General features: G+C 35.2%; 1 protein-coding gene across 6 annotated transcripts in view; it reads right to left on the bottom strand.

Moving 5' to 3' along the window:
* The window catches only part of PPP4R4 (protein phosphatase 4 regulatory subunit 4), a 101,155-nt gene that overhangs the window by 64,838 nt on the left and 17,018 nt on the right, over positions 1-19,299 (bottom strand). For 4 of the 6 annotated variants that reach the window (XM_058567613.1, XM_058567614.1, XM_058567610.1 and 1 more), the window contains exon 3: positions 2,256-2,358. In XM_058567613.1, the coding sequence (XP_058423596.1) occupies positions 2,256-2,358 (103 nt within the window). Of the gene's footprint in view, positions 1-2,255; positions 2,359-19,299 lie in introns of those variants that run through there. The other 2 variants (XM_058567615.1, XM_058567616.1) reach the window with 2 other exon arrangements.

Here is a 19,299-nt window from a genome sequence, read left to right on the forward strand (position 1 = left end):
CTCTTTTATAAAATCAACTAAGAAATTATGGCCATGGAAAAAGTGAATAAAGTGGCTATGTGCGATTTTTGTCATGGTTTTATCACTTGAAAGTAACCACTCACTGAAGCAAGGCAGAATAGAAGAATGTGCTAACGATGAGTACCAATAAATCTTAACAATATCTGAACACAGTGATTTAAAAATGATTTGCACATAAACATAGGTTTTATAATTTGGCATGGGTTGCTTAAATGTTTAGCTGCCTACATTATATAGTAAACCCTCTATAAAAGTCATTATTATTGCCCCTATAAAGTCTTTCCCATTTGCTTAATAAAAAAATCAGCATTTTTACATCAAGTCAGAATCACACAATTAAATACTCTCCTATGCTTGTTGTTTTCCATAGTCTTTAGGCCTTCCTGACACAGATTCTAATCTAGGACAGTCTTCTACCTTTTTTGTGTCTTTATTAGTACAGGGCAAGGTAAATGAGAGTCCTAAATAAACAGCTGCTTGTTGATTAACTAGAGAAATGAATGAAATCATTCAGCAATAAATAAAAGATTTCTTAATACATATTCATTAGTATACATTTTCTTTATATCCATTTATTCAGTTAATCTTCTGCATTATGGATTAATTTTAATTACTTTAAAAGCTTATTAAAATCATACCTTCTGTAACTCAGTTATATATTTTCAGCAGATACATTTGATTCTTTGTATAAATATCCTCTATATATGAATGTATAATATTCTTTATACGTTCCTATGAAATTAAGATTTTTTTGGGAGTTATTATTTAATTGACTTTACTGTAAAATCATTACAAAAAGGATTTTTTCAAAATAATTTAGAGACTTCTAAAGGTCAATACTCTCTATCCTTCATCTTTTATTCTTGCTGTATGAAACTCTGGACATTCAGCATGTTGTCTGTGGACCAGATTTAGCCTTCTCAACACAGAGTGTATAGAATGCTCAATATTTTTAGCTTTAAATCTAATTTACTTACATACAATAACTCCTTAGTCAAGAGAACCTAACCACCTGTTCCCTTCTACTGTTGTGGCACTTCCAGGTGTCATGCTATCAAGCAGTTAATATCACTGAAGTTGAACGTGAAATTAACCCTGGACTGTGGCATTGAAACTGGACTTAATTCCATTGAAACTATGGCATGATTCTGGGAAAAACAGATATGAAAAAGCTTGATTCACTTTTGAATCACATGCAATGCCAAAAGAAATATCTCAATTCATCATTGTAACCAATAAAAAAATTCATACTGCCTGCATAGAAATGTGGGCATCTAGTAAAAATGACGTGGTATTTTTAGATTTTTAGATTAGACATCCCTAATCTAAATCACAGTAACTGGAACCATGCTACATATGCCTTAAAATAAAACCTAAAGACACAATAATAATTATTGTATTTTAAACACATATAAATTAATTTAAAAATTATGGAGAAGTTACAATCAAACAAAAAGTCAAAGCAAAGTATACAAAACTCACTATTAGCAAACACGATCCCCATTAGTATGTGACCTCCCTGACTTCATTCGAAGGTAAGCTCCCTGAGGACACAGAGACTGTTGTCTGTTTTGTTCATTCACGTTCTTACAAAGAACAGCACTTTGCACACAGGTACAAATAAATAATAAATATTATGTACTAAATATTTAATATATATATTAATAATAAATATTAAATAGAGGAAAGAATGTTCTTGTAGATCAAATATTTTTGTTTATGGAAGGAAAACTAATTCTGAAGAATTTAGGAAGCAATAAAATAAATATAAAACTAAAATTGTGATGGCCACAATTCAGTTTTTATTTGATGATTCTTTAGAAGTCACCACAGGGTCATTATTAGGAATATCAGTTAAATTATATTATCAATGTTGTATATTGTAGAATACTATTAATATAGATTTAAGTCAACAGAATACCAAATAAGATAGCTATGATTTTGTAAGACTAATTAAGATTTTTTTTTGAGCTACTGAAAAGCTAATGAAATGTCTCGACTGAGAAAATGACTACAGAAATCTTTACAACTTAAGATCTGGATTTCTCCATTTCCATCAGCCAATTTCCCTAAATAGTTCCATCTTAATTAAAAATGTGGATCATAATACTTCCTCCACTCAATGATTAGATACAAAAGATCAGCCATCGAAAGCTCTGAAATTTTCTCCTGACACTGACAATATGCTACGAGAAAAAAATGGTAAACTCAAATCTCATTTTGCACTGACTTACTCTAACTTTCGGCAAGACTCTCCGAAGCGTCTCAGCAGGATTCTGTCGCATCAAAAACGGAAGATTTGCGATCACACTTGTTCCTTGGATATCTTGACCAGCACTTATGAAGAAAACAGAAATTTAAAATTTGTGATTATAAGCTGAATTCCTGGTTTACAATTATAAAAAGCAGGGTTTAACTTGAAAATGAGTACTTTTAATTATAAACACTCAGACTTCTGATAAAGTTGTAAACACATCATCTAGATATAAAAATAAAACCAGAACTGAAATTTCATTAAGTAAATATTATAACAAATGCATAAGAATATTAATTATGCTTATGTTAAGACAAGATTCTCTATCTACATACATAACTTAAGTCTAAAAGTCTTGAAGACTATTATTAAATACCTTAAAATTCTACTTTATTTTTTCCTGTGACCTACCAGTTTGCTGTACTTTATAAAAAATATAAATGGTAAAATTTCATTATGGTAAAATATTAATAATCATAACAACAGTAGGAACAGCAACAAAATCAACTACAGCAGAATCATATAACTTTCTTTCAGTACAGTGAAATTACCTGTTGGACTAGACTGACTCTGAGTTGCCAGAAACTTCTTAAAGATCTACTCAATATTCTTAAAGGTCAGTAGGGTATACTTATACAGTACCTTTTTGACATAACATTCATTAGGTCAGGAAGGCTTTACCAAAATAATCTCAGTGATACTCTCGTGGCCTAATATACCTTAGAAAAGGTGTCCAGATTCTTCTGAAAAACCATTTCCATGCAAAAAAATTCTTTGTTTTTAAAACACAAGCTAAGTGATATAAGTTGTACAAGTACTTGATATATATACATGATGCTAGTAAATGTGGCACCAACTCAGAGGGAAATTCCACCTATTATTAACTGATACCAATTTAAATGTTAATTGCTGATGCCATAATATTTATTTATCTTAATTAAAATTATTTTTACTCAGCTCTTCAAATGTAACTATTTGTTATTATATGTACGTAAGGTCATAACATTGTTCTTTAAAACGCTTTTTAAAGTATTACATATTTGCTTCAGAGTTTTACAAGTTCTGTTAATAAGAAGCATAGTCTTATTCTAAATGAAGCTACCCTGCTGTGAAGAAAGGGCTTTTTCCCCGTTGCAATATGGTAGGCTGGAACTACAGGTCAGCACAATCATTCCTCTATTCTCACCACTCTCTAAGTGAATTCTTTAAAAGAAAAAATCAAGAAGAAAAGAAGAAGGGACTGAAATAGAGGACCTATGCCAAGAAGGGGAGAAGATCAAAAAAGGGAAATTAAGGTTGCATGCAAAAATACTACCTGTAGTGGGTTTAATGGTGGCCCCCCATAAAATATGTCTACACCCTAATCCTAGAACCTGTGAATGCTGTCTTAATTTGGAACAGGATCTTGAGATGAAGAGACCATCCTGGATTATCCAAGTAGGCTATGAACCCAATAACAAGTGTCCTTAAAAGACACTCAGGGGAGAAGACAGACAGAACAGAAGGCAGTCTGACCACAGAGCAGAGACCAGAGCGATGCTGCCACAAGTCAGAGAAGGCTGACAACCACTAGAAGCTGGAAAAGGCAAAGAACAGATTCTCCTCTAGAGCCCTGCTGACACCTTGATTTCAACTCAGTGATACTGATTTCAGACTTCTGGCCTCCAGAACTGTGAGAGAATAAATTTCTGTTGTTTTAAGCCATCCAGTTTGTGGTAATTTGCTACAGCAGCCACAGGAAACAAATACACTACTAAAGAACTGAGAGAGAGAAGAAATATCTGAAAAAGTAATGTTTCATATGACAACGCCTGCCTTAAAGTAAAGGTTAAGTAAACGTCTCTTAAAAGGATGGATGAATGAATGGCTCACTGGATGAACTGATGTCAAGAATATTTAATATTGAACATTTGGTGAATTTTATTCATTAACTTCACAATTAGGGAAAAAACCAATATGATTTCTAATACCTCATAGATGTGAAGACAAAACATGACATGAAAGAAACAAAAAAAGAACAAACAGAAAACAAAAAATAAATTGGCAGATTTAAGCCCCAAAATATCAATAATTTCATTAAATATAAATGGTCTAAATACATCAATTAAAAGACAGAGATTGGTGGAGTGGATTAAAAAACATGACTCAACTAAATGCAGCCTACAAGAAACTATTTCAAATATAACAATATCAGCAGGTTTAAAGTAAAGGACAGAAAATAATATATCATAGAAACGTGAATCAAAAGAAAGTAGGAGTGGCTATATTAGTATTAGACAGAGTAGACTTCAGAGAAAAGAAAATCACGAAAGACAGACCAGGACATTATATAGTGATAGAAGAGGCAATCCACCAAGAAGACACAACAATCCTAAATGTGTATATACCAAACAGAGTTGCAAAATATGTGAAGCAAAAACTAACAAAACTCAAAGGAGAAACAGACAAATACACAGGTAGATGGAGATTTCCACACCCCTCTCTCAACAATTAATGGAACAACTAGATAGAAAATCTTCAAGGATATAGAGGAAGTCAACAACACCATCAACCAACAAGATCTAATCGACATTCATAGAACACTCCATCCAACAACAGCAGAATACACATTCTTTTCAAGTGCCCAAAGAACATATATCAAGAAAGACCATATCTTGGGGCATAAAACAAGCCTCAAAAATTTTTTAAAAATTGAAATAATACACAGAGTTTTCTCTGACCACAATGGAATCAGTAATAGAAAGGTAACAGAAAAATCTCCAAATTCTTGGAAACTAAATAACACACTTCCACATAATCCATGAGTCAAAGAGGAAGTCCCAAGGAAAATTAAAAAAATACATTGAACTGAATGAAAATGAAAATACAACACATCAAACTTTGTGGGACACACAGCTTAAGCAGTGCAGAGAAAGAAATTTATAACACTAAAGCATACATTAGAAAAGAGGAAAAATCTCAAATCAATAATCTAACTTTCCACCTCAAGAACCTAGAAGAACAAAATAATCAAAACACAAGCAGAGGAAGGAAATTATATAATAGAGAGCAGAAATTAATGAAATAGAAACATAAATAATAGAGAAAATAAATGAAACAAAGACCTGGTTCTTTTAAAGGATGCATAAAACTGACTAACCTCTAGCAAAACTGACAAAGAAAAAATGAGAGAAGACATAAATTACCAATATCAGGATTGAAACAGGGTATACCACTACAGACCCTGCAGACATCCAAAAGGATAATAAGAGAATGCTATGAATAATTCTACACACACAAATTTGACAACTTAGACAAAATGGACCAATTCCTCACAAAACACAAACTGCCACAACTCACCCAATTCGAAATGCATCATTTGAATAGTCCTACAACTATTAAGATTATTAAGAAAACTGAATTCATACTTTAAAATGCCTAAAAAAATCTCCAGGCCCAGACAGTTTCACTGAATAATTCTACCAAACATTTAATGAGGAATTAATACTATTCTACACAATCTCTTCCAGAAAACAGAAGAGAAGGGAACACTTCCTAAATCACTTTATGAAGCTGATATTGCATCGATACCAAAACCAGGCAAAGACAAAAGAAAATCTACAGAACAATATTGCTCATGAATATAGATGCAAAAATCCTTAACAAAATATTAGCAAATAAAATACAGTAATACATAAAAGGAAGAATTATCCACCATAATCAAAGGGGGTTTAGCCCAGGGATGCAAGGCTGTTTCAATATTCGAAATCAGTGTAATCCATCATATTAACAGTTAAAGAATAAAAATATCACATGATCATATCAATCAATGCAGAAAAAACATTTGACAAATTTCAACGCAAACACTGAAATTAAAAATACAATATCTTCTACAATTACTCAAAAAAAATGAAATACTAACAAAAGTAAAGGACTCATATGCTGAAAAGTACACAATGCTAATAAAAGAAATCCAAGGAGATCTAAATAATTAGAGAGACATACTTTGGTTTCAGATTTGGAAATTCAGCGTAGTCAAGATGTCAATTCTCCCAAATCGTTATATAGGTTTAACACAATGCCTATCAAAATCCCAATAAGATTTTGTAGAGACATAGACAGTATTTTTCTAAAATTTACATGGAAAGGCAACAAAGCTAGAATAGCTAAAACAATTTTGAAAAAGAAGAATAAAGTCGGAAAAATATGTCTACTCAATTTTAAGACTTATTATATAGCCACAGTAACCAAGACTGCATGGTATTGGCAGAGGGACAGACACATAAATCAATGGAACAGAAAAGAGAACCCAGAAATAGACCATAAATATGCCCAACTGAATTTTGATGGAAGTACAAAGGCAATTCAATGGGGGAAAGACAGCCTTTTCAGCAAATGGTGCTGGAGTAACTGGACACCCATAGACAAAAAAATAAAGAACCTTGACCTAAGCCTCACATTAATTCAAAATGACTCATGGACTTAAATGTAAAACATAAAACTATAAAACTCTTAGATAAAACATAGGAGAAAATCTTCTAAATCCAGGGCTAGGCAAAGAGTTTTTAAACTTGACACCAAAAGCATAATCCACAAAAGGAAAAATTGATAAGCTGGACTTAACTGAAATTAAAAACTTTGGCACTGCGAAAGACTCTGTTAAGAGGATGAAAAGACAAGCCACAGATTAGGAGAAAATATTTGCAAACTATGTGTTTGACAAAGGACTAGTATCTAGAATATAAAAAGAACTCTCAAAACTCAACAGTAATAAAGCACATAATCCAATTAGAAAATAGGCAAAAGACATGAAGAAACATTTTACTGAAGATGATAGATTGTAAATAAGCCATGAAAAGATGTTTAACATCATTAACCATTAGGTAAATGTAAAGTGAAATGACAATATCACCACACATTTATCAGAATGGCTAAAATTAAAAATAATACCACCAAGGGCTGGCCTGGTGGCGCAAGCGGTTAAGTGCGCACGCTCCGCTGCGGCGGCCCGGGGTTCGCCAGTTCAGATCCCGGGCACACACCAACGCACTGCTTGGCAAGCCATGCTGTGGCGGTGTCCCATATAAAGTGGAGGAAGATGGGCACGGATGTTAGCCCAGGGCCAGTATTCCTCAGCAAAAAAAGAGGAGGATTGGCAGATGTTAGCACAAGGCTGATCTCCTCACACACACAAAAAATAATAATAATACCACCAAAGGAAAAGAAACTGGATCACTCATTCATTGCTGGTGGAAATGTAAACTGGTACAGCCACTCTAGAAAACAATTTGTCAGTTTCTTAAAAATAAACATGCAACAACACACAATCAGCAATTGCACTCTTGGGCATTTATCCCAAATAAATGAAAACTTATGTTCACAAAAACACCTGTGGATGAATGTTTATAGCAGCTTTATTTGAACCAAAAAAATGTAAACAACATATGTCCTTAAATGGGTAAATGGTTAAACAAACTGTGGTACATCCACACCATGGAATGCTACTCAGCAATAAAAAGGAACAAAGTTTTGATAGATGCAAGAACTTGATGAATCTCCAAAGAATTATGCTGAGTGAAAAAAGCCAACCCCAAAAGGTTATATACTGTATCATTCCATTTATATAACATTCTTGAAATGACAAAACTATACAAAAGGAGAACAGATTAGTGGTTTCCAGGCTTTGTTAAGCATGAGTGTGGGGGCAGGAAGAAAATAGATGTGACTATAAAAGTGTCACATGAGGGATCCTGGGGTGATGGAAATCTTACCTATCTTGATTGTATCAATGTTAATATCCTCGTTGTGATATTGTACTATAGTCTTTCAAGACATTACTATGGGGGAAATTAGGTGAAGGGTACATGGGTACCTCCATTATTTCTTACAACTATATGTGAATCTACGATTATATCAAAATAGAAAGTTTCTGTTATAGACAGAATTTTTAAAAAACACATATGAACATCTCGATAGATGTAGAAATCTGACAAATCCAACATTCATTCATGATTTAAAAGTATCAGCAAACCCAAAATTCCTAGATAAAGAATGCCCTTCAGGTAAAGGGCATCTACGAAAAACTCAGAGCTAACATCACACTTAATGGTGAAAGAATGGATGCTTTCTCCCCAATCAGGAACAAGGCAAACACATTCACTATTACTACTTCTATTCAACATGGTGTTGGAGGTTTGAGCCAGTAAAATAAGGCAATAAAAAAATATTAAAGGGAGGCGGCCCCACGGCCTAGTGGTTAAGTTCAGCACAGTCTGCTTCAGCGGCCCAGGTTCGGTTCCTGGGCACAGACTTACACCACTGGTTGGCAGCTATGCCAGGGCGGCGACTCACATACAAAATAGAGGAAGACTGGCACAGGCGTTAGCTCAGGTTGAATCTTACTCAGCAAAAAAAAAAAAAAAAGAAAGAAAGAAAGAAAGAAATTAAAGGCTTACGGATTCCAAAGGAAGAAGTTAAACTGTCTTTATTCACAGACAACATAATTGTCTATGGCAAAAATCCTAAGAAATGCACAAAGTAGCTGGTAGAACTAATTAGTGAGTCTAGCAGTGTGGCAGGATACACAGTCAATATACAAAAGTCAACTGTATTTCCATATACCTGAAAAGAAAAATCATGAATAGTAATTTAAAAAGCAATCCAATTTACATTAACATAAGAATACGAAATATATTAGGAAAATTTGGTAAAAGATGTGTAAGATCTGTAAACCAAAAATTACAGAGCATGCTGAGAGAAATAAATAAGATCTAAATGTACGGAGAGATGCTTATCACTCAAGGATTAGAGATTTAATACTATAAAGATGTCAGTCTCCCAAACTGAAGTACAGATTCAACAAGATCTCAATCTAAATCCCCGCAGGCTTTTTGTAGAAATGAACAAGCTTATTTTAAAATTTATATGGAAATGTAAAGGATCTAGAATAGCCAAAACAAATTTGAAAAAGAATAAAGTTACAGGGCTAATACTATCTCATTTCAAGACTTATTATAGAGCTACAGTAAACAACATAGTGCGGCATTGGCCACAAAAAGATACATATGTAGACATCAATGGGCAAGAATAGAGTATTCAGAAATAGACACAAACATAAATGGGCAATTGGTTTTTGACAAAGGTGATAAAATAATTCATGAGGAAATCATCATCTTTTCAACAAACGGTGCTAGAACAAATGAAGAGCGATAAGCAAAACACAATGAATCTCTCCCCGACCTGAAACAATATACGAACATTAACTCAAAGATCACAGGCCTGAAGGTAGCAGCAAATAGTATAAAACTTCTGCAGAAAAATTTAGTAGAAAATCTTAGTGACCTTGGATTTAACAAATATTTCTTAAACAGCATACAAAAGACATAAACTATAAAAGAAAAAAATCAACAAAATGAACTTCATCAAAATTAAAAACATTTGTTTTTCAAAGGCACTGTTACAAAAACGAAAAGGCAAGCCACAGACTGGCATAAATATTTGCAAAACATATATCCAACAAACAACTTGTATCTAGAATACATAAAGAACTCAAACTAAATAATAATAATAACATCCAACAAAAAATGGACAAAATATTTCAAAACTTTACCAAAGAAAACATACAAATGGCAAAGAAACACACGAAAAAGATGCTCAACAAAGTTAATCATTAGGTAAATTCAAATTACAACCGTGGTAAGATACTCCTACACACAGACTAGAATGATTGAAATTACAAAGACTGAAAATATCAAATGTTGGCAAGGATGAAGAAGAGGCACTCTCATACACTACTGACGGGAATGTAAAATGGTACTACTACTTTGGAAAAGTTTCACAATTTCTTAAAAGGTTACACACACACCTACCAAACAATCTAAACATTCCGCTCTTAGATACTAACCCAAGAGAAATGAAAGCACGTGACCACAGAAACACCTGAACACAACTATTCATCACAGCTTTGTTTGTAATAGACAAAAACTGGAAACAATCCAAATGTTCACTAACAGGTGGACAGATAAACAAATTGTGATATATCCATACAGTGGAACACTACCAGCAATAAAAAGGAATGAACTACTGATACATACAACATGGATGACCTTCAAAATAATTATGCTGAGTGAAAGAAGCCATACTAAAAAGAATATATACTACTGTATGATTCAATTTACATAAAACTAGAGAGAATGCAGACTAAACCAGAGTGACAGAAAGCAGATCAGTTGTTGCCTGGGGATGAGGGAAAAAAAAATGAAGTTGGGATTACAAAGGGGCATTAGAAAACTTTCAGGGGTGATGGATATGTTTATTATCTTGATCATGGTGAGCGTTTCATGGGCATTTACATACGTCAAAAGTAATCAGACTGCACATTTTAAATAGGTGCAGCTCGTTGTACACCAATAATACCTCAATAAATCTGTGCAAAATAAAGTATATAAATACAAAAAGGAAGACTGATAGAAGGGCATCTAGGAAGATGGCAGCAGCGGGCACACAGTTTTTGAAATTTCCTGAATTCCCCATAAAAACAGAGCAACTGGAAGAGTAAAATAAAAAGCAATACACTACACCTACACATAACTAAGTGATATGATTTCCCACACAAACGCCAAAATATATGCATGTACGGACAGCAGCTAAAACTATGAATGATTTTGTACACTCCAATAGCTGATGAGTTCACTGAGTCCATAACAATATCTGAAGGGGCTGAATCAGTCTTATCCCATGAACTCTCAAAACATCTAGAACAAAGGCCCACACTGAAGAAAAATTCTAGGAAATAGAATCTGAACTGAGCAGCACAGAAACAACAGACCACAAAGGAAAGAGGTCCAAATAAAAGTAATGTAGAGAAACAGAACCCAGAAACCTCAGAAAGTAAGACATCCTACTTTGAATACTACAAAAAAAAAAAAAAAGAGGGAGTTCTATAATCCTGAAATTAGAAAAGCTATCATGAACTACACCCCCTTCCAAGGTTTATGAAATTAATTTCACATAAAAATAAGAAATACACAAGGATCATGATCTAATTCTATATATAGTTATTAAGAGAAAAAAGAGGATAGGGAGTGAAGTAATATTCCTAAAGACAATGAAAGACAGACATGCCGACAAAACAGCTAACTATAACCTACTATTTCTCCACAAGCAAAAAAAATTAAGAAAATGTATAACATATGGAAAAAAAACACACGAATCACAGTTATGAAAACTCAGAAATAAGGTGACAGAACTCAAAGAAATGGAAGAAAATATTTCAGAAAAGACTAACTAGAAAGAACACAAGGGTGAATCAATACAATAGATAATGCCTTAAGAAAAATAAAAGGTGAAAAGAAGGAAAATTTAAAAACAAAAAAAGATTTGAGAGAAAGTAAAAAGGATTTGAGAGAAAGTGATAGATAAGCAAAGAAGACCCAACATACTTTAAATAGGAGTCCGTAAAGAAGAAAGCCAAAGCAAGGAAAGTGTTTTAAAAAAAGTTATTAAAAAAAAAAAAAAAACTTTCCTTAAATAAAAAAAGACTCAAAAGAGCATACCATATACCTGAGAAAAATCAATCTAGCATAACCAACACTAAGGCATATTATTGGACTCTAGAGAAAAAGAAAAACACTTTGGGCATCCAAGCAAAATCATCAAGTTACTTAGTAATAGAAACAAAATCAGATTGTCATTAGATGTGGACAACAATAAGATATTAGAAAAGCAAATAATAGCCTATAGGTGACACCGCTCACTATGAAAAAATACAGAAAGTGCACCTAAACTGCAATTACCATAATCTCTATCAAACACAAAATCTAAATTTAATTTCTATAATCAATTTATGTCTGGCCCTTCTCCCTCTCAGGGAGAAAAATGTATATATTACGGGTAGTGTGTTGGATATTATTGCTTAGAAGAAAATGCAACTGGGTTAACTAGTGGTTCTCAATTGGGTATGATACCCCCTCCACCAGGGGACATAGGACAATGTCTGGAGACATTTTGATCATTGCAATTTGGGAGATGCTATTGTAATCCAGTGCATAGAATCCAGGGATGTTGCTAAACATTCTACAATGCACAGAACAGCTGTCCTCAACAAAAAAGTCTAAGAAACCCTGGTTTACACAAAGTAACTATTAGTTGACCATATAAGATTACCAACATTAGATAATTATCGACCTATAACAACGCCAATTTCGTATTTTCATTGAGCTTTAGCAGAAATATATTAAGTTCAGACTTCACGGTAATGTATACAGGTTGGTAACTACAATATGCTAAAGCAGTGGTCCTCAAACTCGAGCATGTTCCAGAATCACCCTGGAGCACCTGTTCAAACAGGACCCTACCCCCAGAGATTCAGGTTCAGTAGATCCTGGTGAGGCCTAAGAACTCTTTCTAACAAGTTCCCAGGTGATGCTGATGCAGCTAGTCTGGAGACAATACTCTGAGTGCTACCATGATAGAGAAAGAGTCAGAAAAAGGAGGAGACTGCAGATTCTTCACATTTTTTAGACTACATGAGTGAAATGAGCCAAGTACACAGTAGCAGTTTGTCCAAATGAAGCAGAAGGCCCATCTGACCTTGACTGCATGTGTCACTACTTCTGTTAGTCCTAGCAACAGGGCTCCTCTTCATAACAACAACATTAAAAGTGATATGGCAAAGAATAGTTAGCAGAGGTGGAATATCATGTGGTCTACTCTAATGCACATTAGAGTATGACGAGGAGCTTGAGAAAGGGTTGTGTATCAGACAAAAGAGACATTGAGAAGAGCGGACTGGGCTCTCTATTAAAGTGGGGTACTGAGCTTGCAGGCCTGGGAATTTCTTGGGTGATGTGGACCCGCTGTTATCTCCTGCTGACTTTGGTCACAGTCGGTAAAATAAACCAAATATGCATGGATCTATGCTACCACCACTGAATGGAAGGAATCCCAAAACAATCAGCATAGGTTTAAGTCAACAATATACAATTCACTTTATTGCTGTTTGACATAGTATATGTAATTTTAAAGTAAATGTTTAATCAATGTCATATTTTATTTTTTTAACACACTAAGCTTCCTAGACTTCAAAACCTACCACTTTCAACTGAAAGGCACAAGGAACAATCATCCTGGGTACAATATGAGCTGCTCCTTTTTGCCCCAAGTGTGCTATTCTTTGGGACATGTTCTTTTTCTAGGATACTCACTCAGAAGCAAAACGGACACAGCCCACTCAGCAGATCATTCCTCCAGAACTAAAAAGAACTGGGTTAATCAACTAATCTGTACACTAGCGGCTAAAAAGGAAACAGGAAGAAAAAAAAAGACTAGTTAAATAAATGAATTTAGGACAGCTATCTTCTAAATTCTAAATTAATGTTACTAATTATTTTATTCCCCTGGGGAGATGCACCTATTTTAAAGAGCCATTTATAGTACTATCTTAAATCAGGGAAAACAAGTCAATCCACTGAAGCATTTTTTGCTATAATAAAAAGTTTCACTGTCTTCGTTGTCATCCCAGCTCCTGCCATTTTCATGGGTAATTTCATCATTCAAGTGACAACATATAGCTAGTTTTTGACCCTCTCTAATCCAATGATGTTTTATCCCCAATGCTCAACACTGTATGTATCACACTCAGTAAGGGCTCCATAAATATTTGTTGATTTAAGTTGAATTTGTCTCCACATCAGCAACCACCATCAAAGGCTGGATTCTTATCCTTACCTGGAAATGGTCCATCTCTAGAATCTCAAACTCTGTGATCTCACTTGCTGGCTATAAGCTCTTATCCGTTCTTCTATTGATAAATCCATTCTTTACCCTCATCACATTTCTAATCCCTCAGCTCCTTCTTATGCTCCAGTTTCTAATATTCCTCCTAGTCTCACTTTCTTCCTTGCCAGCCTGAACCTCCCCAACTATTACTTCAATTACACTCTCACCAATAACCTTACTTCAATTCTCCTCCTCCTAATAACAACAACAATAAGAATAATATCTAAGGGGCTGGCCTGGTGGCATAGCAGTTGAGTTTGGCACTCTCTGCTTAGGCAGCCCGAGTTCACAGGTTCAGATCCTGAGCGCTGACCTACACCAATCATCAAGCCACACTGTGGCAGTGATCCACATACAAAATAGAGGAAGATTGGCACAGAGGTTAGCTCAGGGCCAATCTTCTGCACACAAAAAGAGTAGTATCTAATATACTATATGCTAGGCACTATGCCAATAAGCACCTTACTTACAGTCATTTTATTTAATTCTCACAATATTATGAGATAGACTAGATACTATTATTAGCTCCATTTTATAGATGAGGAAATTAGATCTTAGAAAGATAACTTGCCCAAAGTTACTCAGCCTGTACAACTTCAAAACCCATGTACTACCCTGCCTCTCCTCCAACCTGTGAACCCAGCCATACCAAACCCAGCCAAGTGCTTTTTCCACCTCACTCCCTCTCCTAGGCTACGCAGCACTCGAGAAAACTGTATAACTATGCTGCTTAACGCTTTTAAAAACATACAATTTCTAAAAAAGCTGGTCCTCAATGATGCTGGAAGGAAATAAAATGATAACCAATTTGTGGGAAATCAAGAAAAGGACCAGAAATTCTTAGTATATCATATTGCCTAAAGCACTTTCAGAAACCTTATCTTGGGTCTTTAAAAATGAGGCTACCTGTGCTAGTTTATGAAATCCATGCCCTTCCCCACAAAGAAGAAGAAATTGCATGTTAGAACAGATCTAGATACTGACAGTATTGTCTTTCTCCATTCTTGTACCTTACTTCATCCTCCTAAGAGCTCAAAATCTAATGAGGAATACACACTCAGACTAAGAATTCTGACTGTATAGCAAAAAGTCCTCTCTCTTTTCCTAGCCTCAAAGTTTATTTAATTCTAAACCAATGGGAAAAGGGAGAGGGGAAGGAGCAGATGCTATTCAAAAATGACAACATAGGGGTCGGCCCAGTGGCATAGCAGTTGGGTTCGTGCGGTCTGCTTCGGCGGCCCAGGGTTTGCAGGTTCGGATCCCAGGCGCAGATCTACGCACCGGTTATCAAGCCATGCTGTGGCAGGCGTCCCACATATAAGATGGAGGAAGATGGGCACAGATGTTAGCTCAGGGCCAATCTTCCTCAGCAAAAAACAGGAGGATTGACAACAGATGTTAGCTCAGGGCTAACCTTCCTCACCAAAAAAAAAAAAAAAGGTTGACATAGCATAGTCAGTCACTACTGGAGAAATCAATCTGAGAACTCTAGTTTTGCTACTGTTTAACTATGTGCAGGATCTCAAATGATTTGTGTATACAGAGCCTGTGATCCTAATCCTAGCAGCTCTCATTTCAAAATCCAAAATATAACACAGAAGCTGCTGATACTGAGCTTGAATTTATAACAATAAAGTGGATGCCACACAGGCCTTGCTTTGAGCTCGCAATGAAAATTAACTTTACATAGTTGATATTTAATATTTCTTTACTCAAAGTAAATTATTAAACAGTTTGTTTTACTGAATAGAACAAAATGAATTAAATGACTAGCTTAGAGAATTAAAATTCCAAGAAAGACAAAACCTTCTTTTAAGACAAAGATGACTCAAGAATCTAAAGTGGAATACTGACTACCAATCCATACCATCAGTAATTTTTCAGATGTGGCGCATTTTCATACGTTAGTACTATAAAACTGAATCCTTAATAATGTTGAATCTTCAAAATGTCACCTTAAAAGGTTTATATAGTTAGTTTATATAGATATTCAACCCTCCTTATAGTCATTATGCTCAGAATCATAGAGAAACATATATTTTTTAATAGCAGCAAAGACAGAGTAAGGGAAAAGTTAACATTTAAGGGTCTACTATGTGCCAGGCAATGCATTTTACACACATTATCACATTTATCTTCACAATTTATGAGCAATATATTTCTATCCTTACTTTATAGTTGAGGAAACTGAGGTCCAGAAAAAAAAAATGCGACTTACCTAAAGTCATCCAACTACTAAAGGTTAGAGCCAGGATTCCAAGCTACAATTTCTAAACCCATAACCTAGGGCCACTATACCATCTAGTATCATAGTCCCCTCATAAGAAATGGCTGAACTAAAATGTCTACATGTCTCTAAGCCTAAAAATGTCTCTAAGTTGATAAGCCTGCAAGAGAAACATTTGCACAATTTATTTAGTAATATTCATGTTACAATAAATTCTCTTACCGATAATTTCCACTCTGTTGCTTTTACTATTCCCATGCCATGTCAACATAGCATGCAGAGGTTTCATGTTCATTGTGAAGAAGAGACAAATTCCTCTCTTGATTGAACCAAATATCCTAAGTTATATAAAAAGCATTCTCTTTTGAATGGCTCTTCAACTTTGTATATCAAAAACTGAGCTCATTTCCCCTCCCTCTTTTTACTAACACAGGTACAAACAGCTCTGTGATTCTCCAGGTACCATCTTAGAATTACTTTAACCTTTCCTTTCTCCCTCATACTCCACATCAAATATCACAACAGTACACAAGAGGAGCCTTATCCTCACTTGTTCTAATGTGGAATGAACTTATTAAGAGGCAAGCACACTTCCCACATTAGCAAATCTTTCCTTATTTTTGTTTTTGTATTGTTTATTTTGGATTTTTTCCATATTATTAACAAGATTATATTTGATGTTACCTTTGATATGTTTTTATTTTATTATACAAAGAAGTACAATTATTGTTAAAATTTAGTTTCAGTTATATATGTTAAATACACAGACACAAACACATGTGTGTATATGCCAGGTCACAACTTAAAATATATTCCTGGGGCCGTCCTGGTGGCATAGGGGGTAACTGCGCTTGCTCTGCTTCGGCAGCCCAGGGTTCGCAGGTTCGGATCCCGGGCGTGCACCGATGCACTGCTTGTGAAGCCATGCTGTGGCGGTGTCCCATATAAAGTAGAGGAAGATGGGCACAGATGTTAGCCCAGGGCAAAGCTTCCTCAGGAAAAAAAAAAAAGAGGAAGTTTGGCAACAGATATTAGCTCAGGGCTGATCTTCCTCATACAGACACGCACAAAAATATATTCCTTACTATGGGTCATGGTAAAAAACAATTGAAAACCATTACTCCATAGTATTCTGCAGAGAGTAAACGGGAAGATTACCAAGAGCCCTAAACACACAAGCTACAGCAGGAATGTTGAAAGGTATGCAAAATATGCGTTCAGGAGCAACAAACTTAGAAGATTTCTGCAAACACTGTAATCTCCCCCATTATTTTTTTTAATCAGGCTATTTCTCCATTAATGAACAGCAGTAAAAATTCTTCTAAAAATACTTTTTAAAAAAATACAGAGATATATTAGGACATAGCAGGGGAAAGGAGATAGCTAAGAAGACTGGGTTTACATAACTGCCAACCCAGTAAGAGAGAAACCCAAGAGGGAAAACAGAATAGTAAAAAGAGATAAAAGCAGGCCAAATCCCTGGCACCTACAGGAAGAAAAGATGATAAACAGCTACCATAGGAAGGGGTAGAGACTCGATCACTTAACCTATAGAAGACAGGTGGCCTGCTACGTTTAACAATTCAGGAAGTGTTTATTCAGGATGTGCTGGGTGCCAGGCACTGGTTCTGGATTCTCCAACACAATCTAATCATGCCTTACGCCTAGCCACAGAATTGTCAGACAACAAATACTGAGTGAATGCTCATCAGACATTAGACCCTGAACTAAGCCCTGGCAGGGATGTGGTGGTACACACAGACACAAGCCCTGCCCTAGTAGAGCTTCACAGTCAGGGAAGACACGCATCAAACAACAACCAACTAAACCATCATAAGTGTGCAAAGATCTATAAAGGAACAGTAGAGTTTGGAGGTAAAGGGAGGGCTTCCCTGAAGAGTTGACACCTGAAAAATGAGTAGGAATAGGCTAAAAGAGAGAGTAGAAGGAACTGTGTGTTCAAAGATCCCATGCTAGGTGGGATTTGTTCAATTGTTTAACAAAGATTTACTGAACACTTATGATTTGCCAGTCACTGTGCTCTGGAAGTAGAAAGAAAAGAATAAAAACAAAGCACTCTGATTCTGTGTATCTGAATTAGAGCGGAGAGGAAGGAATGGCTTCTTGCAGAAATAAAATCAATAGGACCTGACACAAAACTAATTACTGAGAGAAAAAGGAAGAATACAAAATTATTCCCAGGTTTCCCTCCAGTATGATTTAAAAGGATGCTCAGGCTTCAACAACAAGTGAGAGCATATTTAGATAAAAAGCGATGAATTCACAGTTTCAGGCACCGGGAGTCTGAAAAGCCAGCAAGACATTCTGGTAGAGACATCCTGGGGGAGGCAGCCAGCAAGTGTCCTGGTCCAAAGCTCGGGAGAAAAGCCAAGGCTATAGCCACAGAGTTGGAAATTACATCATGGAGACGATAACTGAAATCTAGGAGTGGATAACACGACCTAGAAAAAGAGTCCTCACAACATACAGTGGCTCCTCTCTGCTCATTTGACGGATATTACTGTACATGAGGCACCGAATCAGAAGAAGCGTAATACAAACAAATCAATTTTAAAATTTGAAAGCTCATCAGTCAACCCAAAATCAATGTGTAAGAGCTGTGTGAAATGATTCCTTTTCTCTAATGCTAATGATCGGATATACTGGAATGCTGAAGTCAAAGAGGGACCTAAAGATCGTCGTCTCTGTGACGTAACTCCCAAGTCTGTGGAAATATAACTCACCTCCTCACACTGTGACAATGAAGAAACCTACATCTACAGAGATTATGGAAGTTGTTCAAGGTCAATCGGCTAGTTATGGTCAGGGTCAGGACACTATCTCCACAACAAAACTATTGGTCCTTTAAGATATCTCAAGGGTTCCTAAAGAACTATTAATTTAAATTAATTTCACATGTCTATTTTCTTCAAGAGAAAGAAACAAACTTAATTTTTCCTGATGTCCCTTATAGTAAAAGAACTATTTTAGACATTACTATCATTATTTTTAGCAATATATGTATTATCAGTCCTCTAGT

Source organism: Diceros bicornis, chromosome 24 (assembly GCF_020826845.1).
Source record: "Diceros bicornis minor isolate mBicDic1 chromosome 24, mDicBic1.mat.cur, whole genome shotgun sequence".
NCBI classification, from domain to species: domain Eukaryota; kingdom Metazoa; phylum Chordata; class Mammalia; order Perissodactyla; family Rhinocerotidae; genus Diceros; species Diceros bicornis.